General features: G+C 35.8%; 1 protein-coding gene across 1 annotated transcript; it reads right to left on the bottom strand.

Moving 5' to 3' along the window:
• Positions 1 to 202: 202 nt before the first annotated feature.
• On the bottom strand, positions 203 to 27,544 carry RPS6KA6 (ribosomal protein S6 kinase, 90kDa, polypeptide 6). The gene is made up of 21 exons (XM_009326635.1): positions 27,489 to 27,544; positions 23,753 to 23,869; positions 21,446 to 21,527; positions 20,506 to 20,586; positions 19,905 to 19,984; positions 16,955 to 17,061; positions 16,644 to 16,681; positions 14,769 to 14,911; positions 13,871 to 13,941; positions 12,594 to 12,682; positions 12,072 to 12,136; positions 9,967 to 10,069; positions 8,495 to 8,619; positions 8,077 to 8,202; positions 7,415 to 7,504; positions 6,572 to 6,730; positions 5,960 to 6,121; positions 5,483 to 5,559; positions 3,645 to 3,762; positions 1,492 to 1,632; positions 203 to 550 (listed from the first exon to the last, which is right to left on the bottom strand). Exons 1-21 carry the CDS (start codon positions 27,531 to 27,533, stop codon positions 425 to 427), a joined length of 2,145 nt encoding a protein of 714 aa, XP_009324910.1. The 5' UTR covers positions 27,534 to 27,544; the 3' UTR covers positions 203 to 424.

The raw sequence follows: 27,544 nt of genomic DNA, 5'->3' as shown, positions 1-27,544 counted from the left end.
CCCAATTACGAAATTAAGAATTTGTCCTTCACAACAGGGTCTAAAGGTGTGAAGAAAAGAAAACTTACACTGACACTTTATGTACAACTTGGTCATTGGCAATGGTCCCCTAAACCATTTTTGTAAATGAACCCAGCAAAACTATACAGAATGTGAAATAATATTTGCAACAGATCTCTCAAAGGACAGTGTAGAGAAATTCATTATGGTGTACCTGATGTTTAAATTAATTTAACAGATACGGCCTGTAAAACAACACAGTATGAACCTGTGGATTTTTTTTTTCTTTTTAAAAAAAGGACTTTTACAGAATTCAAGTAGTGTAGCAGGAAACCATAGATGCCTTTTGATCACAGGTCAGGCAAAATAGAGCCACTTATTGGATTTTCCCCTTGCTTCTGTTTGCTAAGGTGTCCCAGTGGATCTATAAGTCTGTTGATGTTAGCTTTTTCATGCTCCGCCGCTGAGCTAAACTTGAGGCTGCAACAGGCTCTAACACTGGCTGAAATGTCTTGTGATTCAGTGCAGAATATGTAGCAGCCATGGCTCCCTAGAGAACAACAGAATACAAAAAAGGCTGTAAAAGTCATTTTTATCAGAAAAATAAAACAATTTAATATTAAATTCTTAATTAACTCTCAAAGAAACCCAGGACTTATGGCAGGTCATGCACATTCTCTAAAGTTTGTTTTGAAAAAAACCAAACAAACCAGAAAACATTTATTGCTGAATCCTTCAGGTTTCTAAGCACGGGTATCTGACACTTTCTTTCCTGTGTATTTCTTTTCCATACCTTAGATGTAGGAGTAACCTTTTAATGTGGGTCAGAATTAGTATTTTCCAAGCAACATTAACATCAATTTCTCAAACACAGCCACTTAAATGGCTATTCAGGTCCTGACTTATGAAGACAACACAATTAAGACTGGCTATCACAGGCCCTTGTTTTTGAATCCACAAAACTAATGAAGTCTATGAGTCTATTCTATGATTCTAAGTCAACTTAAAAGCTGTCTGCATACAGTAGAATTTTTCTGTGTCAAGTCAGAAACAGATACAGAACAAACAGATAAAATACCGGTGGAAAAACTGTAGCGTAGTACATTAATTTATATTAGGAAAGCACAATATGAGCCTGTCACAGAAACAAGTTCTAGAAGATTTCTTGAATAAGAATGCTAGGAGACCTGTGGAAGGCTCAGTGTCAGATAACTGTCTTATCAGGTTTCTATATGGCCAAAGCTACCTTAATCTTTGAAAGCAAAACACCCAGAAAAATCTCTTCCTTTACACACAGGTTAAAAAAAGTTAAGTTTGCCAATAATTTGTCTGCTCACGTAACTTAAATATGTACATTCTAGGGAAAACAAAAGAAAACTGATTTCTTTTAAAAAAAAAAAAAAAAAAGAGTTCTGCCTGTAGCTCTAAAAGTGACCCAATTTATTGCACGTCCACCAGCCCAAGCAACATTCAGCCTTCAGGTTGTTTTACCTTTACTAGATGTGGTGCATCTTGCCTGTTTAGTTGATAATGCGGCAACTGGTCCCTACAGGCTATCCACGAATGTTTTAATACTTGCTCTGCTGTATATCGCTGATGTGGATCTACATGAAGCATATGTGATAACAAGTCCTAGATAAAAATGAAAAACACATATTATTCAGTTAAAATAATCTTACACAGACTTTAAACCATTAGTTATGGCAGCAATGAAAAAAGTACCCTCTGTGGCAGGGATTAACACAATGCAAGCACACACACACAAATCAGCAGATAAATTGGATCATTCTGTGCCTTGACACCGCAGAAGTCTGAAAACAATGTGTTGTACTATTCAATCAGTTTAACAGAGCAAGCCTTTATTTTAGAGAAACTTACTGCTGTTTGTGTGTTTCATATTTCAGTTCGTTTATTATTAATATAATCTTTAAAAGACTAGAAATCCTATTAAAACTTAGCAGACGATTTTATGGAAGAAAGCTATTATTTGCAAACTTCTCTCCTCATTTGTACTACACATTTGGGGTCTGCTGACTACATACTACAATTGAATTCATATATAGTGACACCATCAAAGACTTTTTCCTTCAAGGAGCTATATAAAGAGTAAAGCCAACAGAAATGGACATTTCCTTTTGCCTGTTTAGAAGCATTAGCAATAAGCTACTAATTACAACGTTGGTCAAAAGAAGAGCTGGATGGGAAGGGCGCAGAACAGAGACAGAAATAGCTTGAAAGAAAACAAGATATGAACAAGCTGACAGAATGTTCCCTTTGTTTTAGGTACAAAACATTAAGCATTCTTAAATATACAGAAGTGAATTACTTGTGCTAAGACAGCATCAGCCAACAAGTATTCTGAATCACTCCTACTGAAACGAACAAATAGCGCAGTTGCAAAGCATCGGGAAGAGATTTGATGTTAATGCCAAGCTTTATAAAAGGTAACAGTGGTGACTAAGATACCTACACACCAGGCCAACACCAAACCCCGAACACACATACAGCAACTGATGAGAGATGCAGTCTTTAAATAGAAAGAACAGCCGCATAATCAACCTGATCAAGATTTTTGGCAAGATATCCAGATACATTTGGTTGTTAAAGTACTAGTTTAATTGCTGAAAGTACTAACAAAGACAAAAGACCTGATGATGACTTCCGCATTGAACAACATTTAAGAAATCGCACTACAAAAAAGTTAACCTATTAATGCAAGACTGCTTAGCTACTAGAACTAACAGCTAATGGTAAAAAGTCATCGTTCCATTTAAGGAATCCCACAAACACCTGATTTTGGTCCAATAAAAACAAGGAATAAAAAAGTACTGATGATTAGAAAAGCCTATATTGGGACCTACCTTATTTAAAGTCTTTATCAGTGACCTCGGGGAAGCAAGAGAGTGCACTCTTGCCAAGTCTGCAGTGGGGCAAACTGGAGGCGTGGGGAAAGAGCTAATGAGTTCAAGGGCAGGGCAGCCATCGAAAGGGACCGAGGCATGATGGAGTAATGGGCTAACCAGAGCCATACAGAATTCAGCAAGAACAAACGCGAAGTCCTGCGCTTGGAAAGGAAGAAATTGTCACCAAGCTACAGGGTGAGGCCTGACTGGCTGGGGACCAGCTTTGCTGGGGACCAGCTTTGCTGGGAAGGACCAGGAGGTTTTGGTGGTAGACAGCAAACTGAACCTCAACTACCAGCGTGACCTGACATCCAAGAAGGCTGACAGCATCCTCGGCCGAAGCACAGCAGGTAGACTGAGGGAGGTAATTGCATTCCTTTAGTCAGCATGGCCAAAGAAATGGAGGTAGAGAACAAAGTAAAACATGAGATGTTCTGGCTTGAAATTACAAGAAGCTACTTCTTCATTACAGCAGTCAAGCAGTGGAAAAGGCTGCCCAGGCAAGTTGTTCAGTCTCCACCCTTGGAGGTTTCCAAAAATCAGACTGAAAGCCCTGAGCTACCTGGTCAGATCTCATAGCTGACCCTGTTTTGAGCAGGAGGCTGGACTAGATGACCTTCATTGCAATAAAGTTTGCAGGTAATAGTGAACTACTGTGTTAGACTAATCTATTTTATGAAGTTCAATAGATTTCATTTGAATTCTACAAAAATATAAGAACAAAACAAAACACATTTACACCTTTGCTGCATCTGAAACAATGTCCCAGTTGCCTCCACTTAAAGAGAATTTTCCACTGCCTATCCGTACCAGGATCTCCTCTGGAGTATCATTAGGACCATTGGCAAATGGAGTATAGCTGTTGAAAGAAAAAAAAAAAACACAAAACACCTCGTTATAGGTAAGAAGCTGCAAGAAATTGGTGAAATCTCGTGATCATTCTGAGTAGATACCCCACTGCTGACAGAAACACACTATATACTATTAAATACTTCTTATATTAGCATTTCATCTTCGAAACTATATTATTTTCTTTTCCCCATAATTGTGGTTAATCAAGTAGAATAAATGGGAAATGCAGACTAAAGAGATGTCTTAAGTTAAAAGCTTACTAATGCGTTCTAATCAGTGCAGACTTTCAAGTTAAATAGAAGTGATTCATAAACACAAATTATGCTAGATTACCAGAGCACATTAAAGTAATCCAAGCCTGGAACAGTACCCTAACAGAATGGCCCAATAAAGCTGGACTAATATTGTGTTTAGGGTATGTGCATTTACTTAGACAGAGAATGAGCACAATGTACACACATCTATCATTTGGGGAAAACCTACAATAAAATTTTCATGATAGTTTATTTAAGTGAGTTTGAGAGGTTTAAACCACAAGATTATTGGGTTTGGAGGCTTATAACAGTTTACAGCGTTTCCTGTAAGTTTGGCTTACTTTCTACAAATCCTACTGCAACGAACTCTAAAGAACTAAATTGGCAAATCTGAAAACCGATCTGAATCACTTAAATACAACTTTTAACAATGTCAATAGTATTACGATGTTCTGGCATCTCCTATGATCATAGGCTAGTACCGAGTTGGCTTTAACTATAAAACCCAAATCTTAATCAGAGTAAGTACTTACATCATAACATCCCTTAGATTTCAAATTAGCTTGCAAACAATAATAATTAAGCTTAATGCATTCTATCTTAGTACTTTGAAAGCTCTGCATAGAAGAAAGATCAACCAGCATCATCAGAGGTTTAGGAACTATCCCAGCCAATTAGTTCTAGTCTTTCAGTTGATGAGCTTAAGGGGAACAAAATGGACAGATAGGAATCCATGCTGGACCGTTCCTCCCCCATACTTTTGGCCTGCCATACCTTTTGTTCAGACAGTGTTTCTCAAGTGTGCAGACAGTATACTGCCCAATATCTGCATACCTGCACCTAAATCATACAGCAATCTGAGTTTTGATGACAGAACGGTAGTGGTGGTGGTGATTTTACACAGAGAAGTACAAATTTATCAAGAGGAACAGTTTCCAATAGATAGTATTTATCTATAAGACAAAAAAACCTGCTATTTTTCTGTTAGAGCAAAATTCAGAAAACCTTTCATCATTCAGCCACTAAGCACTTCACAGTGCTTAATGAAAGTTTAGAGGTTTAGAAAACTTAAGAGGTTACAAGCCAGTGTGTTCTATAAAAGGGCCAGGAGTCAAGCCTGTGGCAGGAGATACGAGAAGGTGGACCATAAGGGTACTAAGGTGGGGAGGACAAAAGGCAGAAGGATAAAGAAGAAAACCACCACATGCTTGCACTAAATTCTCTCCTGGAAACCGGGGAGAGGCTTTGGCATCCCCCAGTCGCGCACTATAGAAGAGAGAAGCCTTGAACCTACCTGTAAGATAAGCCTAGTTTACGTACGCATTTACTTATGGCTTCCTGTTCCACTTCAGTGTCTTGGTCATTCTGCATTCAAACCAATGAGGTAATATCTTACAATTTTAATGAAAGCATGGATTCATGCAGCATGCTGGAATTTTAGGTAAACAAAAAAGCTAAAGAAATATTTCTCACCCTGCCAACATTGTGTAAAGAAGAACACCCAAGCTCCATATGTCACAAGCAGCATCATATCCCTGTCTCATGAGAACCTATGAAACAAAGAGTGTTAAAAGACTTTTCATATATTAAAAAACAATACCACTACACACAGCCTAAGGAAGGGTAAGTCAATCCCAAGATAATTTCAGAGGCTTGATTATTTATTTTTCAATATACAGGTTACAGTAACTAAATCGACAATATTTCTTGTTCCCAGAACATCACCTCTTAAGATTCTCAACAGGCTTACATCTTACTTTTGAGGGTGAATTCCGCTATTTTTAAAGCAGGTTTATAATAAGCATATGCACCAGTGTTTAGAAAGTATGTACAATTATATTTAAGGAAATCTAAAAAAAAAAAGAAAAATTCTGCTAAACACTGCTAAAAAGTTTAAGTACTTGATGTGTCAAAAACAGCACAGAGAACACACATGGCAGTTTAAGATACCTCTGGTGCCACAAAGTTTGCAGTGTAGCATGGAGTTAGAAGTAGTCCATTTTCTCCTCGAAGTTGTTTTGCAAATCCAAAATCACAAATCCTGATAGAATCAGCGTTATTTGAATCATCCATGTATAAAATATTACTAGGTTTAAGGTCTCGATGCACTACCTTTAAACAAAGAAATTTTAAAATTTGTCATTTAGGAGCTGCACGTACATTTGTTTGTACGTAATTTCCAATTTATAAAAACTATTCTCTAGTTTAATATGCCTATTAACAGTTCTACACAATTACATAACTTTCAAGTAACAAAAAATTCTAGTTCAAGTGATGTCATAAAAAGCCTACTGGCTCATAATGCAACTGGAACTAACATAACCATTTGCCAACAAGCATAAGAGAACAAATATCTGCTGTTCCATAAACTGTAAAAGTAGAGTCGAAAGGGCTTGCCAGAATAACAGGATGAGTTGTTTATATTATTCACCTTTGTCATAAAATACTCAGAACTCTTTTTCCCTTCTGCCATAAAAACAAGCCAACCAAAGCACGTAACAGGAGGCATTTGTTAGTTCTAAGAAGTGTGAAAGAAGCTCTGTCATACAAGAAATTACTCACCCCTTGGCAGTGCAGGTAGTCCACAGTCTTAGTTATAGTGTATAATACAGCGCTAGCCTCTCGTTCCGAGAAGAACTTCTGTCTGAGAATTCGATCAAGCAGCTCTCCTCCTTTCATCAGTTCAGTGACAAGGTATATGAATCTACCATCATCATACACCTGATGAGAAGTTTAACAAGTGCATACGTATATAAATACACACACACACACATTTAAAAAGATCCTCTATAATTATACATCCTGATAAATGTGAAAATTACAGACTAGATTGTTCGCCTATTCATATATTAACATAAAGCACAAACAGCAGGGACTGAAAAATTTAATTCTACAATTCAGGAGCCTTAAAGCATGAAGTATAAGAAAGCTTATGTGTCCTTCTGTGAGACGTTGAGGTAAGCGATTGTTAATTCACAACTTGGAATTAAGTTTTTCAGTCTAGGAACTTCTGCTGTAAGAGGAGAGTAGCCCTACCACTCCCTATTGCTCTTCCCCTCCATGGACAATTTTTAGCTGCTGGCACTTTGCATATACAGGACATCATGCAACTGCTTTTTCAGATTCAGATTACCAACATATTAGGTACTCATTTGAAATGAGAGGAAATATGACATTTCTAACCTTTACATCATTTCTCACTTCAAGTTCACTAAACAGCATTTAGAAAAAATTAATATCATGGCAACGTCCTATTTTGAAATACTCACTTTACTATATATATTGCTCTCCTAATACATTTTATTATGTAAAAGAAATTCAATAAATTCCAATAAACTCCCTACATCTATATTTATTTATTGACTGCTGTGTAATAAGAGGTAGCAGAGAAAGAGAGGTACATACATCCTTTAAAGTAATAATATTTGGATGTTGTCCATAACGCATGAGAATCTCAATTTCTTCTGAGGGATCCCTCTTACTTTTATCAATTATCTGCAAAATATAGCAACAGGAGAAAACAACTTGGCTAAACAAAGTCTATTTAATAAAGAAATTTTTTTTATATTTATATTCTCACTTCAACAGAATAAAAAACATTTCTGGAGTTCATTACTTCTTACTAATCATGACTAATTCATGTTCCAGCTTCACATCCCATTCATTCATTTCTTGCTCTATCCTTGCTATCAGTTAAAACTCTATCATTAATGCAGTCTACGCTGCTCCAATGGACAAGGAGATGCAATGGACTGCCTGAAGCATCACTACTTCCTTGCAGCCCAGTTCCACCCTTGTGGCTCTTATTTTATTTCAGGTGTGCTCATCATCGTACAGTATCTTCAGGCTTCAAGACTGTAATTGCAAAGCCAGTTCAAGGCCATAACTTTGCCCACAAAAAGAAGAGCTACAGAAGCCAATACACAATTTAAACAAATGAAGAAAACAGTTTTTCATTTCTCACAGCATATAAACAGCTACAGTAACTAGAAAAGTCATGCATTTAAATTTACAAGTCTACTACACAATAATTTCAGAACTGTCACAGTGAAATTTATTCAAAGTACCTTTACAGCAAACTCCATATTTGTAGCTATGTGTATACATCGCTTGCAAACAGAGTAGGAACCAACACCAATATCTTCCTTCAGTTCATATACATCAGTAAACTGTGCGCTGTTTCCATGAAGTTGCTTTAAAAAAACCAAACACATACAAACTGACATCTCAAGCAACAAGATGCTCTTTGCCATAATACTGTTTCCAACAGCAAAAGTTTCTTCTGCTTGCCCATGGCTTCTCTTTGGAATTCTGCCTCCAGAAAAACAGCAACTCGCTTTTTAAAATCTAAAAATATCCCATGGAAGCATTTTAATAATGCACATTTTATAATAGTCTTCCCAACAAAAAAGAACAGACTGTAAACACTAAATATTAGTCAATCTTTGGCATGTCAAAAAAGTTTCCCAAAAAATAAAACGTTACCTGTACTATTGGCAGTATATTGGTGAGTGGTGATATTTTATGATCTTCTACAGTAGTAGTTGCAACAAAACTAAATCCTTTGAAGAGCTGATGTGCATTCGCACTAGGTGGGACTCCTGGAGAATCTAGTGGCATACACATTTGATTTAACATGGCTAAATCCCAGCAAGACTATTTTTTTTAAACATTCAGGAGAGACATGTTTGAAGAAACATTTTGAGGGAAGGGAAGCAAACAAGAACAACACTAGATGTTGAATAAGACTTCTAGACAGTTATCTGTCTTCTGTTATTTCAATAACACACACAAAACAAGTATTCCTGGGTTTTACCTAAAACTGCAAAACACTGCAGGAACTAATGTATGAATACATGTTTTTACGAAGAAATTTACTGAAGCACAACACTACTTATGAGAAAGAAAGAGAGATCATAGTCTTATGCTCAAGGACTGCATCACAAAGAAGAGTGCCCACAGATTTTGCTATTTCAGTGGTACACGTGTTGCTGGCAAGGCAGAAGTAAGGCAATACAAGAATATTCAATTAGTAATACTACTGAATAATTAGAACCAAATTTTCCTCAGATTATATTATGTGCACCTCTGAATTCACTGTTTGAAATTTCACAGTAAGCACAGCTTGATAATTCTGTGTAGCTATTAGAACCATAAACATTCTCCAAACAAACATGACAAGTGGTTTTAAAAGTTGGATGCAGCAGTAAAGAAAAAAATTCACAAAAGCAAGCCTGAAGTGAAACTTGAAGCATACTAAGCAATAAGTGTTTGCACTTACTGTCTTAGTTTCCAAGTTCAGTTACTTGGAGATTTTCATAGTGCAATAATCTAAGGGGTATTTTAAAGATAAATTTTCATAAGCTCCTTGAAACTGTTCGAGATGTCTTTGCAACTGACCTCGTAGTACAAGTACCCAGACCACTGTACATTCTCCCCACCCTTCTCTACCTTTGAATCACCGTTTTCTCAAGAGTAAAGTCAAATTCAGCATGGGTAGAGAGGGAACAGCTCAATGAAAATATTATAATGCTAGTTTTAAGATTTAATTTTATAATGATAATAATTAATAGGCTCAAGAAAGTTACTTAAAGCAAGTCATTTTCAGTGGAATACTGACCCTAAAAATAATCACTGCTGCAATCACATCCAGTTTACTTTTAGTATTGAATACTTCCCCCCAAACACTGCATGACTAACTTTAAACCATAACTAGAAACCATAATTCAGCTGTTAATATTCCTTTTTTTTGGTGGTGGTGGTGAATCAAAGTTTAGCAGAATATTTCAAAGAATAGGAACCCGCTGAGGAGAAGATACTCCTTCAAAGTAGTGGAACCCTGTTGCACCCTTTCAATTTTGTCACTGGCTTTTTCTCTTAGTAAGCTGCTGCCTGTAACATTAATTTGACCCCTCTTGTCCCATGAACCTCACCCATTTATAACCATGCACAATTACCTTTTGGTGTTTTTGCTGTGAATTCTGGATCAAAACAAAAGGTATCTTCTGGCTTTCCAGAAGCAGGTTTAAATGGGGGTTGAATTTCTCTTCTGAACAGTTTCTGAAGTAGAAAGACAAAGTCATGTAATTAAGAGTGAATGAAACTTCCATGGGTGCTGTAATTTTGCCAAGCTAAAGGGTAAACAACTCAAATATTGTTGTATTAGAACAGTTTTCTGAAAGAGTGAATAATATATAGCAAGTAGAAAACCACAAATATATATGGAAAGACTGAGTTACTTTCACGTACCTTTGATTTGAAACGCTACGGGCAATGTTACCAAGCAAGTCAAACAATATGGAGCTCTTTTTCCTTATCCTTCCGAACTTGCCTCATCTAGCAGATCTGTACTTTTAGAACTACAACAGCAGGCTGTTACTTATCACTAGTTCATCTTTGGCTTATTCAGAACGTGGAACAGCCATAGTGCATCTTACCTTCTACCATCATCTCAGATCTGGTTCACTGCTGTTTTACCAGAACCCTGAAAAACCCACCCCAAAGGGAAGACAATGAAATAGTCTTTACCTTTCTATTCTGGGTCCCAGACAAAGACCTCTCACGAGTGACAGGCATGTCTCTCTTGGCAAGGAATTGCCAATTCTCAAAGCTCTACTCCAGGTTTTTCCTAATCTGCTGAACTAAGTCAGGGGGAAGGAAGGGAAAGCAGAACAATGGCTCCTCCTTTACTCAACATGCTTTAGAAAAATGCATTGTCCAAGTGATCTCAAATCAGCAATAAGTCCTATTTTCAGTTAAGGAAGAGAAAATTTCATGTCAAATGATGTTGAAGCCCCATGCAAAGTTCAGGGAAGTTCCAAGAACATTTTCTTGGCATTTCTCTCATCCTTTCAGACCTATTTTTTGCAGTTCCTTTCATTTAATCTTCCTGCACAAGAACATGCAACTTATTTCAATTAAAAAATTAAAAAAACCCAAAAAACAACAAGGAAGAGGGACTTGAATTCATCCCAAAGAAATAATGAGATACAACACAGAAGTGGTCATCAGCACAACCACATTGAAATAAATACAAAGCACTGTTGAATAAAAAAAAATTAGACGAAAAAAGAAAAAGAGTTAGAACTTCAGGTCTTTCAAACTTCCTTGCTGGTATTTATTTCAACATCAGACCCTTACAAAAAAAAAGTAGATAATCAAACCATTACAACACAGCCTTCTCTTACGAAGTGTACTCATAAAACAGTGAAGTTTTGCTGTTCCTGAAAACTTTACTTGCTAATCAGGACTCTATGGTAGATGCTGCATAAACACAGCTAGAAAACCACCTTCTCAGAAGTAAATAGAAGAGATAGAGAAGGATAATGACAACAGACTTTAAAGAAACAGCTGAGCACAGCATTGGCTAGCACTGCAGGTAGTCCTGTCAGCACAGCAACATCTTATTTATTGTGTCTATCCTTTTGTAGGCATTATAGCAAAGGAGTGTTTTCAGAGGGGATTTATTTGATATAGAGCTTCTTAGTTTTGTGAATGTTTCTGGGAAACACATCTCAAAAGCTTAGAGAACCGCAAAGGAAAAGCATCAAGGTGCTTGTTAAAAATTTAAGCAAGCAATCATGAACTTGTACAGACTTCTGATCATCTCGGAGCACCAGACTCAATACTTGAACTGTGAATGGAATATGACTGCCAAAATAGGAATGTGCTGTGGCTAACTAGAGAGAAGTCAAAGATAATTACAGTCACAGTGAGTTTTTGCGCCCTGCATGGAAGCACTAGACAGACACTGAAGAGAAGGATTCTTGCACACAGCGAACACCAGCATCCTCTTCCAACTACAAATGCTCTAACAGACAATTTAAGCTTTAGAATGCTTCAACTATTATTTAAAAAGTAAATGCACCATTTATAATTAATACTCTCTATACCATAAACACTACAGCTCCAGATGCCAAGTAAGATTATAGTAGAAGCCAGAATGTAACAGCCAGCAGTACTGCAGTGTTTATTGTGCCCTATTCAGATGCAAATACTTATAAAGCTATAATACATAGAAAAAATAAAAACAACTTTATCATTCAGATCATTTTGTACTTACATTCCAGTCAACGGTAGAAAAAAAAGGATGTCTCTTGATTTCTTCAACTCCATCTGAACCAGCTCCTGAACAAAGAAAATACTGTATTTAAAACACTTTTAGGTGAAGTCTTTGAAGAAGATTGCACTAAAAATTAGTTCATTTCTAAAAACTTTGCATAGACATGGTTATTTGAGGGAATTGTAAATACAGAAATATTCCAAGGATGTAAAATACTCAATTAAGTAGTGTACACCTCATCAGGGAGGCAAACAGAGTACAAGAAGCCCATAAATACAGAGTCAATATTCTTTGCTCTGACACTGTCAAAGCTTTGGCTCACTGCTAAGTCTCACTGGTCCAAGAAAGTAATCATTCATTAGCCAAACCCAGGAAGTCATGATCTAAGCTAAGAAGAAATGGTATCTAAACACAAATCTTACTGGCCATCCAGAGCTTGAGAGTCTCTAGCAACTACTTTCTTTAAACAACCAACTCAACCCAAATATTTTTTTTTTCAAAGATCCAAATAAATGAACCAACCTAATCTATTTGATGGGTTCCTTTTAAACAACATCCTCAGAAGACTTTGTGCTTCAGGGCTGAGGAACTGAGGCATTCCAAGTTTTGCTCTAAAGGAAAACAGAGAACAAGAGGAAGAAATGTGTCTTACTAAAAATTGTCTACTTAGACTTCATTGCACAATTTGATGTATCAAGCATCTATTCCAAAGTCTTGTAGAGTGTTCACATTTAACTCATCAGCTTTTAAGTTTCACATTGTATGAGTAGTTTTCAAAAACAAACAAAAAACCCACCACACCAGACCAAAAACCCCAAACCCCACCCAAGGCCCCAAAACAAGCTTTAGGCTAAAACGGAGTAAAACAATTATCTCAGAAATACCTATCTTTGAAAATACTATCTTCATGTCACCAGTAAATTATCACCAAAATACCAAATTACTTGCCCCTGAAGTGATTGCTAATATTCCTCTTGAAGCAAGAGCCTCAAAAAGTAGTTCATTAAGCCATTATATAAAAGCTTACTGACTTTACCAAGCTTATTTTATAAAAAACAATTATGCTAAGGCAAGAAGTTCTTCTGCAGAACCATAGCATCCCTTAGAGCTCCAAGTGAGGCTAGTGATCTCAGCCATCTGCTTTCACAGGTAATATCACTACAAACTCATACTCAGGGTGAGCTCAAACCGCGGTACGTTGTTAAGAACGGAGCTTCTCTCACCCCCTTCCCTGTCACCCCCTCAAAAGGCCCAAGGCTCTGCATGTGATCTGAAGGAAATTCTTTGTTAGCTAAGCACAAATAAAGACGAGAATATATTTGCCCAACAACTTCACTTACTAATCACCAGTTTACCCAGTTTGTCTTGTTAGACAGCTTCTGTTGTAACTGAGATAATTTAATATGAAAAATGTGAGCACATAAGTGCACTCTCCATGTATACGTACACAAAGCAACACCTGATTAACTACTGCTTACAAAATGACATTATGCTGTAACAGTAGCAAGAGAGCATAACCATGAGTGGTAAATAATGTTGTTCAAAATTCACTGTACTGTTTTTATCTTTATTATACACCTACAATGAAAATACAAGTTCATCCCTAAGATTTTAATTCCTGTAGATACTTAACAGTGTTTACATGGTCCGTGATCTAAACCTTGTTGCGGGGGGGGCTTGGTTTTTTTGTTCCTGTTCTAGCTTAATGCTCTTCAAGCAGAAGGACTTAAAATAAGCTGTCAAAACATGTTTAAAAATTACATTTTCTGACTTTCCAAAAAGTAAGAAGATATACTTACTTCAGTATCATATTCATAGTTTCATTTCGATCTTTACCTTGAAATGGTAGCGTACCAGTAAGCATTTCAAACTGAAAAGAACAAATGTTAATCTAAATCAACAACTTCTTCCCCCAATCGCTCAAACAAAGTGTTCAGTACTGTACTCTTCACTATTACTACATTAGACATACTGGCTCGAGCTTTTAAAAGATTATTAAAAAAACTCACAAATCTAAAATTGTTTTCATTGGCAGTTTACATGATAACAACAGCGGCAAGTATAATGTAGTTATGACATAGGAATATTTTACATGCATAAGCTACTTTAATTAAAGTAATAAAAATCCCCTCCGTAACCTTGTTTCAGACATTGCTGTACTACGAAAAGAGCAAGAATAAGTTCTAAAACAGTACTTTACTGTTAACATCAATATGCACATTTCAGCCTGATGCTCTAACACATCACGGCAAAGGCATAAGCGCTGGCAGTTACTGGCTTATTTCACTACTCCATTCTAGGATTTATTCAACAGGCTTACTCTTACAAAAATGCAATTAATATCCCATCAAACCAAGTCTTCAGTTTTTTTTTTTCTTTAACTATCAAGAACCATGCAAAATAAACATACAAACTGAAGTTTCACACTGACTACAACTGTTCTAAACTACTAATGGACTACACGTATGATTTTTGTGGTTCCTGATAAGTACTCCTTACAGGGCTAAACAGGTGAAAAGTAATCTTTTTCAAATTAGTTGCTATTTCAGTAGCAATTCAGTTACTGAATTCTCTTCCCTTTACCCAAACATTCATAATTAGATCTGGACAAGCTTATTCTAAACACATTATTTCACATTAGACATATACAGTGTATTTCTGACCTGTAAGCAAGGTAAGCAACAAAGCATACAGTACCATAAGAACACCAAAGGACCACCAGTCAGCACTCTGGTTGTGCCCTCGCCTGTTTACTACTTCAGGTGCCATGTATTCTACAGTACCACAGAAAGAATAGGCCTTCTTCTCTTGATCTACTGATTCTTTGCTGAGTCCAAAGTCTACAACAACAGCATTACAAGAATATAGCCAGTAAAGAACTTTAGAAAAAAGCAATACTGTATATGGTATTTCAAAATCAAAGTGTTGACAGCTTTTGTTAGTTTGCGTTCAGGAATATTACGTGATTATCCCAGCTCTTCATGAAACAAGAAGCTGCACATATCTAGAGATACCTCAGACATTTAATTTACTATGTATCACCAAAACCATTCTTTAACTCCTATTAATTTGTTGATTAGCCATCAATATTACTACTCCAAATAATAACAACTCAATATTTGAAATTACACATTCAGAGCCTTTCGATAATCCAAAGGTCTCATTTTCTCTGTTTACTGCCTGCTTTATTCACACAAAAAATGGATACAAGTAAAAATGAGTTTCAATGAGAACACAGTCTGCATGGTCTAGTATTACTGAATGATGAATAAATAAAATCAGACTAAAAATAATGTTGTTATATAAGACAACATGGTTCTGCAACCTGACTCAAGTTCTATAAAAGAAGTCTTGCATATCTGCTCACTTTATTCCCAGAATACTTTTTTTTTCCTTGTTTGAACAATGCCATTGAATACACAAGGCCTTGATATTAGCCCTATTCTCAAGACTAGGCTCTGAAACGTCCCTTTTTTCAAAGGGTAAGTGATTGCTAATCAATAATCCCATCAATTATTCTTCCCACTTTCAGAAGGAAGTAAGAATTTTAGGATTGAATTTGATTTAAATATATCATGCAGAATTTTAAAAATTATGCATTTTATAAGCATTATTTCCATTATTCCATCAGATCTTTAGGAGTTCAAGAAACTTCTTTTTCTCTTAGAATCTAATAGCAGTATCTATAGATCAAAAGATATAATGAAATCTATAATACAAAAGTATCACCTTAAATGTAATTTAAAGCTTTCAGAAATTCACAGTAATTTGTTTTCCAAATAATCAGTCTTCTGTATATATAATTTCCGAGAATATATGTATTTTAATTGTTCCTCATAGAACATTTTCCTGCAATTTTATATGCATTTAAAAGTGACAATCCAGAAACACACACACAAAAAAGTAGTATTTCAGAAGTCTTATTGTGCACTAAAATCTTTTTACACCAAAAGCACTTCTGCTCCCTTTTAAAAGTCTCCCAGTCAGCAACTTTTAGCCTGGGTCTATAACCTCTTGGTCTTCACCTAAAAGGCATTTCACAGTACATCTTGATACAGCTCACTTTCTAACCTGAATAGCAGACAGTTTTAGTTAATAACACAGCACCACCTGAACTGAAGTTCCTTAAAAAAAACAAACCACATTCAATGTCTGGTTTTGTATTTTCAACTACACTTCTTCTATTTTAACCACAGCAATTAGGATCCGCACTTTACAGTAATATTGCTGCTAACACTGCAGCTTGATCTATGCAAGTATTAGGCAACATGAAAACCAACTTCAGTGGAACCTGCATAGACATCAGGATCTGGTAAAAGACCAAAACCGTCAGATACAGTCTCTGATTATCTAAAATACTTCAATAAAAGTACTTAATACTATATAAAGAATCATTAGCTAAGGAAGGGATACAGATTTATTATAAAAAGTCTGTCCAATAAAAAACTTTTCTAAACAGCTAAGTACCAGCTCACCCATACTCCAGCCATCACTATGTATATCTTAGGCTTATAACTAAAAGCTTATACAGAAATACGTTCAGAAAGTGCTATACTAATAAATGTTACCTACCTGTTAACTTGATATGTCCTGCTTCATCAAGCAAAATGCTGAAAATTAAAATTCACATTCACCAATACACATAAAGAGGAGTGTTCACATAACATTTAAAATATAATAGTTAACAATTTTGATCTCCAACTTCTGTCATTAATTTAACAAGCCAATATTATTTCACTTAAATTACAGGTACATTTTCTTACATTTTATGTTTGTTTACATAATCGAACAAGAATATTTTAATTTTTTTACATCACTATAGTGGGAAATGCAAAGCAACAAGCAAAATACACATAATAGTGGTAAAATACATTTTACTTTACTTTTCTGGCTTCAGGTCCCTGTATACAATTCCCAAGCTGTGAAGGTGATCCAAAGCAAGGGCCAGTTCTGCGAGGTAGAATTTCACATCTTCCTCTGTAAACATAACCTAATAAGAACTGTATAGATTTACCTTCTGATCTTGTCTTCAGTTTTTAAAACTGCAATCTAAAAAAAATACTCCTGTCTGCCTAAATTTCAAAATACGTTTTAGAAGTACCTTATGAACTCATAATTCATGAATTCACCTAACAGAAATGCTATGCTAATACAGGTTAACCATCAAGTATACAAAAGAACTACTTGCAAAACTTAAACAATATCATCAGCAGTTACTTCAGAGCATTAATTAAGTTTTAAGGTAATAAATTTAATTATATTTGGTGTTACTGACCACCAGTACTCCTTCTGCCACAATCCTACATAAGACTGCTTTCCACTGCATCATAAAATTTAGTATACAACTGCTGTATTGGGTGAGTGTGAATTCACATTACCAATATTTAGGAAAAAAAGTAGAAATCATTTAGAAAAAAGTATGCAAAAATAAAACATTTTGTGAAAATAACAATGACGTGAAAATCTACAGTGGGAGTTGAAGGAAGAACGTACTCTGCTCTTAGGAAAAGAAATTCGAAGAACCCTAGTGAGATACCGAAAAACTGACTGACCTTGCATATAGAGCATTTCGGAGAAATGCGTTTCTGTCCTAAATACTCAACAGGTTGCTTCTAATTGCATATACAAGAATCAGATCTGCTTTGGCTCTTGTCATGTTCTACAAATTGCCGGGGGAGCTAGCAATCTTTAAAACCACAAACTCAATTCCAGAAATTAAGTGAACTACTCCCTTATTTGTTGAAAACACCAGGAACAGGAAGAACAGCCATCTCAACTACACAGTAGATAGCTAACAAGACTTAACTGAGCTTACCGATTTAGTAGTAAACCGATCAGTACTTCAAATTGCACATACATAATCTGTTCTACCGGCAACAGCAATACTAATTTCCATAGTGACAAGCATTAATATCATATGGACAATAAAGCTGTTATGCTACGTAACGTTTCTCCTTGATTTTATGAAGAGCAATGTTGATACTGTTATTCATCTGTATCCAAAAGGGCAAGAGGAAACCTTGGATATCATTACTCCTTGGAACAGCCAAAATGCGAATCTCAGAACACAATGATGCTAAATGGTAATCTACAATCTCCCAATAATAATTTCATTTAAAACTGCTTTCTGTGTCAAATTAAATACAATGCAAGTCAACTTCATTAAATTTTCCCAATGAAAACTTCATTAAATACTCATTTCACTTCCACAGCTGAAACTCTCATACCCACATTAGCATTTAAAGAGCAACAAAAGTGTTTTAATAACCTCATATGAAACCCAATTAATTTAAAATAATCCTTGTGTGGAAAGCATGAAATGCCATGGGGAATTTACCCTCATGTGTATTGTCCACTGTCTTTGTTTTACCATGCACTTTTGAAAATATCTTGTCTTCCCACCAGAAAATAGAGGCCTGATTTTTTTCTTATCTATGTACACACTAAGTGTTTAAAAGCCATCGTAGAAGGTAACTGAAGTCTTCCAAAAAAACCATGTAGAGACTTAACAGTAAGAAAACTTCGCAATTATTACTTCTTTATTCCCAAAGGGAATATATAACCCTTTCAACAACCTAGCTCATATTATTATGAACAGACTTGCATCCCTTATCTGAGAATGTTACATACTCGGTAATCCCAGCTGTGTTAGTGCAAAAGAATAGTTCTTCCTGCTATACCAGAATTTCCTCTATAATTAGACATCCTATGTCAAAGCAGAGATTGACCTCTTTCCTACCTAATGTTCCAATAACCCTTCACAAGTCAGTCAGTTTGTTTAAGCTTTTAACCTCCATTTTAGCCTCAAGGTTAATTAATTTTGAGCTCAATTCTTAGACATGATCACTGTTTTACCAAGGTCAGCTTTTTATAAAAAAAGAAAACAAAGCCCCCTTTAAATTCTTCCTTCTCTTTTGCCTGTTCCTGAAGTAAAGCTTTGTTTTTTCAAAAAGTACATGGGGGAAAAAACTCAAATAGTTCATAGCCTTACATACTGGGGATACAACAACCTCCTTCGTGTCATGAAAAAAATCAGTCAGATACCCAGTTTTCTCATTTAAGGAAGTGGCTTTTCCTATGCATTAGCAATATAAATGTATTTACACTGGTGAAAACACTGAAAAGCTCTCTTACTGTGAAGTTGTTGAGAAATTGCCATTAAAAATTTAGATCTTTATGAAAGGTTTGCACAAAGAAAAGTCTTATAAAGATATTCATAATACTTAAGGTAACATATAATAAATATTTGATGACAAAAGTTTTTAAAAAATAACAATAGGCTGTATCATATTCCTTCCTCTGAAGCGCTCTCTCCAGAAAACAAAAATAGAAATGAAAAATTAAAGTCCCAGTTGCATGCCAACGTTAGATGAAGGGGAGCGGTCTCAAAGAAACTCAGTGTTCACACTTTGTGAGATTAAGCATTAATGTATTACAGCATTATGAAATTTTACAATGCAGCAGAAACCTCCTATAGATGCTGGCTTCCAGGAGCACCTAAGCTGACTATGAGCATGAGAACTATACATCCCCTTTCTTTATTGCTAAATCTTAATTCACTTCAGTTAGGTTTCCAAGCAACAGAACATTTTTAGACAAAAGAACTGTCCTTTGTAGATACCAAAGAAAAACATAGGCTACTAATCAACGCACACTCATGTTTCTTAAGGTTATAGAATATATTCTAGAATATATAAGGGAAGCCCAACTAAGTTATTAAAAACTTGACTACGACAAGAATTATGAGGGAAACAGCTATAGAAGACAACCCTATACTGACAAAAACAACCCACCTGCCTAACACTGAGTGGAGATAAAATTTTAGGTACTTACCTCTTTGGATAATCGCGTGAATACATCTCCTCCCCTGAGAAAATCCAATATTAAATATAGCTTCCCTTCAGTCTGAAAGGCTTTAAAAAAAATATATAAAAAATATCAATAGTTGTGTGACAAAGATGATCTACAAAACAGATCTGAATGTTTTTACAACTTGGAAATTTCAGTGAAAGGCAATACTTTTGTTTTGGAACTGAAATAATTCAGCAGCACATGAGGTAATTTATTGAATGATTACTTGCTTCTTCATAGAAGACAATCTTAGTCATAAATCATTAAAATACTGTTCTTTTATCTCCCCTTTGTCAAACAGGGAAACACCACGTACGTGAATTACTGTGTTCTGGTTTCACTCAATGAACAGTAAAAAATCTCTGCAGAACTTGTAAGAATTTTCCAGGAAACCTTTAATTTCAAAAGGACTTAACCTAAAACTTTTATATACGTGTGTATTTACATTCCTTTTTTTAGTCTTGTGATTTAAACTTGCAGGAACCTCAGTTGGGCACTAAAATGAACACTACAAAACTGAGAAAGAACAAGATCAGCTATGCCTTTAAGTATTGAAAGAAACCGTAGCAAGAAAAATACCAACCATAGTGCAGTTTGACGATAAATGGATGATTTACTTCTACTAATATATCTCTCTCCATTTTTGTACGAACTCTATCCCGAACTGAGGAAAAAGAAAAAGAAAAAAAGACTAGTGTGAAACAAATGTATTTGGTATAATACAGATGGAGCAGAAATTAGCATATGGAAAGTCTTTGCTGTCTAAAGAAGTACTCTTCCTTGTTACCTTATTTGTTTTTAATTTTTAAGTTTCCCACAAAACACATGCTCTCAGACAGCAAAACTCTAACTTGTTTCTTACCTGCCCCAGCTTTCTTAATGTCTACGGTTTTTTTTTCCAACACATCCCAATATTTTGTGAAAAACCATATTACTTTCAAGAAAGAAGTTCCCATCTACACTTCCAGGCAGCTAACTTCAACCTCTGAATTAACTATCTGTACTGAATATATATTTTCTGTCTGTTAAGATCACTTTTTCCTCTTCAACTAGTAACAGTCCCTATTTACACACAGTGGAGTTGCATCTACTAAAGTTTCTTCTGAAAGCCAAAACAGTAAGCTAGCTTGCTATAGCACCTAGAAGAGGGAACAACTTAACATTTTTAACCACAGTAGAGTTCTAACTTAACAAAAGAGAAAAAAAGGAAGTTTTTTTATGAAATTAATTTGTTTTAATATAATGAAAAGACTAAACAATTAAATAACACAATTTTAAACTTTGAAAGAGTACTTTTTACCACATAATTAAAGTTATCTGGCCAGATTTAAAATAAATCTTAAACATGAACTTACAAGTTATTCTAGAAAAAAAGGTACTGTCAGAGAAGAGTTATGAACTCACTGAAAATGATTTAAGATCTAAAAAAAAATTTTAAAAAGAAGTATCTACAAGACTCATTTAAGAGAGACAGTTGCACTGAAAACCATTTTCTGAAGTTCCATTTCGAAAGACACACGTACCTTTCAAAGAAGCTTTTTTCAATACTTTCATTGCATAAAGTTGCCCAGCATCAGGACCAATTATTTTCCGTACAAGGAAGACCTGGTAATATAAACACCACTTAAAATTACTGCTAAAAATATTTTACGTAAACCTGACTAAAAACCATTACTATGTCTTTACTTTTAACTTCATTAATATAGACAAGGAGACAGCATGTCCCTAGTCCCATCTTATTCCTCAAAAAACTCTGAGGAATGAAAAGATGCCAAATATTCATAGTAAGTCTTTTGCATAAGCAAGCTTAGTAATCGAATAAGCAACTATCACAAAGCATTTACAAACCTCCTATTAATTTCAGACAGCTTTCAGTGTTCTTTCCTAAGTACACATCTTTAAAGGAAGGGCAAAATTGCATTCCTTTAATCAGACTAGAGGTACATGCACCACCGTGCACTCTAAAGTATTCAGAATGGTCATAAACTATACATTCTTTCCTACAGCAAGCCATTTAAATAAGCACTTATCAAATAAGTACTTACATAAATGCGTTGCTTAATATTACTTTCTTGGAGAATGACAATTCTGCCTGGTCTGCCACCTCCTAAAAGATTTTTGAGGTTTAAGACCCAAGTTTCAAATATGTAACAGGCTATACTAATGAATTCTTTAAGAGTGGCGAGACAAAAGCAAGGAAACCTCACCATTTAAGATCAAAGCACCCTTTCCCTCTGGAATAGCAACTCCAACAGGTTTTTCTACTCTTTTCTTTCCAGAGGAGTTTTAAAGATAGATGGTATATAACTTGACACTAAGAAAAGCATAATATTAGATAAAATAATGCAGTACAAATACATGCACTTCTGCTAATATTCTAACTACCAGGTCTTTCAATTTACAAAATTGTTTGGCATGTGCTCCTGTTTCCAAGTTGTTGTTCTTATAATAGCAATTGTTAGTTATGAGGAATGTTTGTACTGCAAAAAAAAAAGTAAAAGTCACAAGAGAATGCCAAGAGCTACCTGAAATTGCCTCTCTGATCTTACCTTATTCAGATTTTCATTAACACTAGATTTATTTATATACATACTTTGTTGGAAATTACTAAATATTTAGTAATTATTAAAAAAAATCAAATAAACTTGCCAACTTTTCCATTCTAGAATCAGAAATTCTGAGACATTTGATTTTTAATTTCATTTCTGCAATGTGACACCAAGTGGCACATTACAAAATCACTTGTAGATCACTTGACAAATACAGCAAAATAAAAAACTGAAATACATTTCACAGGTTATTTACTTTGTTACATTAGTTCAAGTTCCAAACTACCACAATCATTCCTCTGTATCTACATCACTACAGTTTTCATACATTGAAGAAAGTAAAACATTCACAGCGTGTCAAGTACCATCACGAAAAGACAAATCATTGTCTCCTCCGTAAGTGTCTATCAATGTTTATTACACTGCTGGTGCCTCCCAAGCGTCAACCTAAACTACAGAAGATGCAAAGCAACCTATATGGAACAGAGATACTGTTCATTCTGACTCCTCACTAGATGCTGCAATAAAGTCTTGAGGCAGTTGAAAACACTATTATTTTATTTCAAACAGCCATGGCATTAGGCAAACAGAGCTTGACAACACCAGAGCTGTTGCACAAAAACCACCCCTAACTCTATAACCCAACTGGTAATATACCTTGCTGTTGGTGCCATTGTTGCCATGAAGCTGCAGATGCCAGTCCAGATGAACTATAAACATGCCTCTCTGTTCAGTTAAAGCAAACGGTAACATTCCATGGCAGACCTCCTAAAATTTGCTACTGACTCACCCTTCTGCCTCGAGACTGAGGCTGTTGCCTCTCTGTCTCTGATATGATTTGATGTCCTGCTATAAACAGTGCTCCCTTGGCAGCAGAGCAAGACTGGGAAAAGATGGAATTTGTCAATAACTTTTCAAACATTCCCAGCCACTCTGCTACGGCACCGTCTGTCTTATCCAAAAATGTACTTCAGCTAACCCTTCCCAGGTTGACTGTCTGGACAGGTCTATGGAGAAAGACATCGCTTTTCCTCTAAAAAAATGCAAAGTCAGAAAGGCTATCATAGTAAAAACAAAAAAAACCCACATCAACCACCTGAAAAACAGGAGGCGTAACTTCCTCCAAAACAGGGCAATGTCCACAAGCATATCTACCTGTACTCAGATTTGTTAGGTTTATACCTAACCTTGTCGTATTATAGAAATAAGGGAAGAAAAATACTAATAAGACAAAGCAGGTTCAAAGTGGACATCAGATGAAAACAAAGTTTGTTATCTTACCTTTCCAAATGATCCCTGTCCAAGAACCTTAAGTAGTTCAAACTGTGCTGGATCTGCTTTCTCACATCCTTCTTTCACATGGTGTGTAATAGGAATTTCTTTCACACTTCCTTCATCCTATTATTTCAAGGCAGACAAAAATACAACAGTGAACAGGCCTGAATTAAGCAACTCATTAGAAATGCATGTAAATGCCTGCTCTTTTCGTTGTTTTTTTTTTTTTAAAAGAAAATATTTGAAATTCTAATAAGGCATAAAAGAAAGCTGTTCAAATGAAGTTTTCCCATCCATTCTTTGTTAAATAAATGCATTAAAAAATTTCTAAACTGAAGTAAAATTCTCAAAGAATGCTCATTTCCTTTTGTCATAAATATTACAACTACAGCAAAGATGGATTTTCTTACATGAAAGGAATAAACACCCAGATTTTTAAACCAAGTCTAAGATGATCCTTCCGTGCTTCACCTCTGTTTTAGCAGCCTTTAGTTTTCCCAGCTATTACTCTTCTCATCTTTCCCTTTCCTGAAATAGTCTTAATGAAAGCTAAATTAAATTTCATCATTTTAGGTAATTATTGCTTTTCACAGCAGCAAATAATACTTATGGTCATCCAGTTGTAGCTAAAGGAACATGCATCATTTGAAGAGCATAAATAAGATATGAGTCATCTTAAGAACTCTGAATCCTTGCATCCAACAGAAGAAACACAGCTCTGGGGTGCAGAGCTCATGGAAAGACTATCCTGTGTGGAGACCTCCTTCAGAAAGCTGAGGGTAATTCTGAGGTAGGTAAAAGATTCAGTGTTCTGTTGACTTCTTCCTGTTACTCTCATCTTCAGCGAAGCAGGGCACAGCAGCCACAATTGTGAAAAGACAAACATTCATGATGAAAACAAATCAGATGATGTATTGCAGCTTTTATGTTGTAAGAGAAGTTTCTGTGAGCCAAAGCAAGTGAGGCATCAAAATAAGCACCCTTGAAACTACAAACTACGTGCTAAGGCCTACAAGAGCAACCTGAGCTTGCACGTACAAAAGGAGCGGCACCACTCAAGCCCTATCAAGAATACCGATTAATTTCTTGCACACTGCAAATACAACCCAATCACAACAGAAAATCCCACCTCATTTGCAGTACTTTGATGTCTTTAGGGTATCCAAATGATTATTAACTGTCCTCCTATCCTCTCTTTAGATATTCATCCTGAAAGCTTCCCTTAGCAGAGACAAGAAAAACACCCTACCAACCTACAGTGCATTGCTCTCCCTCAATGGCAAGTACACACACCACCAGAAAAAGGCCTGACCGCTTGATGAAACAGTTGGTTTTAGGAAAGAACATCATTCTATAGTCAGGTTGACTACAGAAAGTCTTGCTGCCCAAGACCATGCATTAAAACTTCTAATCAATGTTATCAGACCTGATACAGAAGTATTTAGATAAAATTATCTAGGTGGGGTTACACAGAAATTCAGGGTAGAAATGTGATCATCTAAATGTGTATGTACTTACTGCAATAATTAAAAAAAAAAAGGGGGGGGGCAATCATCACACTGCATTAACTGTCTATGCCTTAATTGCTTTGTTTGCCCAGAGTGGGGAAAGAAAGAGTTCAAACTAACCTCTTGGTATATTCACAAACTGTAGTCCACCTGTTACTGCACGTGAGTCCTTTTCCCCTCTCCTACATCTCTCATTTCATACTCTTTCTGCAAAAGGCCTGTTTGTTCTGTCTGCTTCCAATGCAAAGGTAGGTATTTACACAAGACACTGCTGGATAACAAAGTTAATTCTTCAATTCACACTCTAAGCTACTTTATTTCCCTCTTTGTGAACAAAAACACAGCTGACATACACTGACAATACAGTGTATACATCCCAACTTAATTTCATCCATCCATCTTGTTGACTATGCATATACGTATTCATAGGAAAGATGCACATCTTTTCATTTTTATTTTTTTTAAACACATGCCTGGAATTTAAGGCAGGTAGGAACACTAGCATTTCAAGTCATTGATGACAGATGAAAGCAGTGATTCTAGTTTATACCAAGCGTACAACAGACTTAATGGCTGGTTCTTTCTATGAAATATGTGAATACTCTATTTGGAAGCCTTTTTACTTGAACATCCTTATTTGTATTCCTTAACACTGTGAACCTTTGCATGAGAAAAGATCTTTAACAGTTCATCTGCACTTCTGTTCATCACCCACCTTGAGTCATTAGCCTGTGACATCACATGTGGTTGCTGCGGAGACTGACAGAGTATTTCTAAATGTGAACTGAGGAGAAAAATGTTTTCCATGCAAATAAAGAATAACTTGAGATGTATGAAATGAGTTATTTTTTTTATGGAGTGTTTTACCTTCACAAAAGATGTCTATATAATTTCACCTACTTAACTATCATTAAAGTACTAAGAATTGGCATGACTGAAGTATAAAAAGACCTCTGCACCATCAACAAGAAATGACCAGGTAAAGAGCTGAACAGATATATAAGCCAGTTTCATTTTCATTTCTAGTTTGGCCTCCATGAACTGCAAGTTTGGCTCTCCAATTTTGTGCTCTGCTGCTTGAGCCGCAAATCTATTTCAGGGCTCAGGTACCAGCTTCCACCGAAGTCGCCTTGCAAAAGAGGTAACTATTCCCAGCAGGTTTGACAGAAGACAAAGCACTGAAAGAAACACCGCAATCGGTTATGGCTTTGTGCCATCTTACTTTGTTACAGCTTGACTGGTAACAAAGCAACTTAACTCCAAGCACCTAACAAACAAGCTCAGCAACACCCTTCTGGTTCAAGTACAGAGAAGGATTGAGACAACCCATTGCTCATCTTTCTTTGCTATGTGTAAGATGACTATGACACTGATGGTTTATTTACTTACTCCACACCAGGAAATATCCAAGCACCACATGCTTCTACCCCCAAGAGTTTATTCTCCAAATCACTTATTTGAAAAGTTATTATTGCAATACAAAGCAGTGGTTGCAACTGGCACTAAGATCTACTTGCTACCTTCTTCCATGATCCTGTTCAAGAATATATGGATGTGTGTGTCGAAAAATGATGGCCAATTTTTCCATGCAAAGTCAGGCATTTCACCACACAGAGAATTAGCCTGAAGTTTAGTCTAAGATTTAGCCAACATACAGAACACTGATCTTCAGCATCTCCTACATATGCACATCACCAAGGCCCTGGACAAAAATCATGCTCAACAGGGTTGAGCATGATAACATGCTCAATATCTGAGATATTTCTACATAAAAGTCAAATTAACATACTGGTGTAAAAATAAATTCTGTTCTAAAATAGCAGGAATTAAGTACCTTCTAGATGAATGTACAGCAACTACATTAAAAAAATACAAAAGGAAGAACAGATGACAGTGTAATAAGAGCAACATTAAGCACATGGTGTATAAAAGGTTCAAGGTTGGACTGAGCGTTTTCTGAGGTTGAGGGATCTGTAAATGCTCTCTCCAGCACACAGAATCTGTTTTCCATAAAGCACTGCCTCATGCGGCAATTGTTCCCAAACAAGGCACTTACGGCCCATACCCAGGTACTAATTTTCAAAATCATCTTCAAGACCTAGGATCTCTTCAGATCTGGCCAAATAAAATGATAGGTTCAAAAGTTATTGAAGAGCAGGGAATGCATAAATTTGGCTTCAAAAGGAAGTCATGCTAATGAGTGTCTAAACTGAACATCTATCAAATATACTTACGTTGTAGGAATATGGTTCACCTTCTTCCATAGGCTCATCTGCCATTTTAAGGCCAT

The sequence above is a fragment of the Pygoscelis adeliae genome, unplaced genomic scaffold, assembly GCF_000699105.1.
Source record: "Pygoscelis adeliae isolate BGI_AS28 unplaced genomic scaffold, ASM69910v1 Scaffold216, whole genome shotgun sequence".
NCBI classification, from domain to species: Eukaryota; Metazoa; Chordata; class Aves; order Sphenisciformes; family Spheniscidae; genus Pygoscelis; species Pygoscelis adeliae.
This window is presented reverse-complemented; position numbering and strand designations above follow the sequence as displayed.

Excerpts from the sequence above, each read along its gene's own strand:
- RPS6KA6 (XM_009326635.1), bottom strand. The coding sequence starts at position 27,533 with ATGGCAGATGAGCCTATGGAAGAAGGTGAACCATATTCCTACAAC. Across the intron at positions 8,620-9,966 it reads CACAGCAAAAACACCAAAAG|ATTCTCCAGGAGTCCCACCT; the intron begins GTAATTGTGCAT and ends GTATGCCACTAG. Across the intron at positions 6,122-6,571 it reads ACTACCTGCACTGCCAAGGG|GTAGTGCATCGAGACCTTAA; the intron begins GTGAGTAATTTC and ends CTTTGTTTAAAG.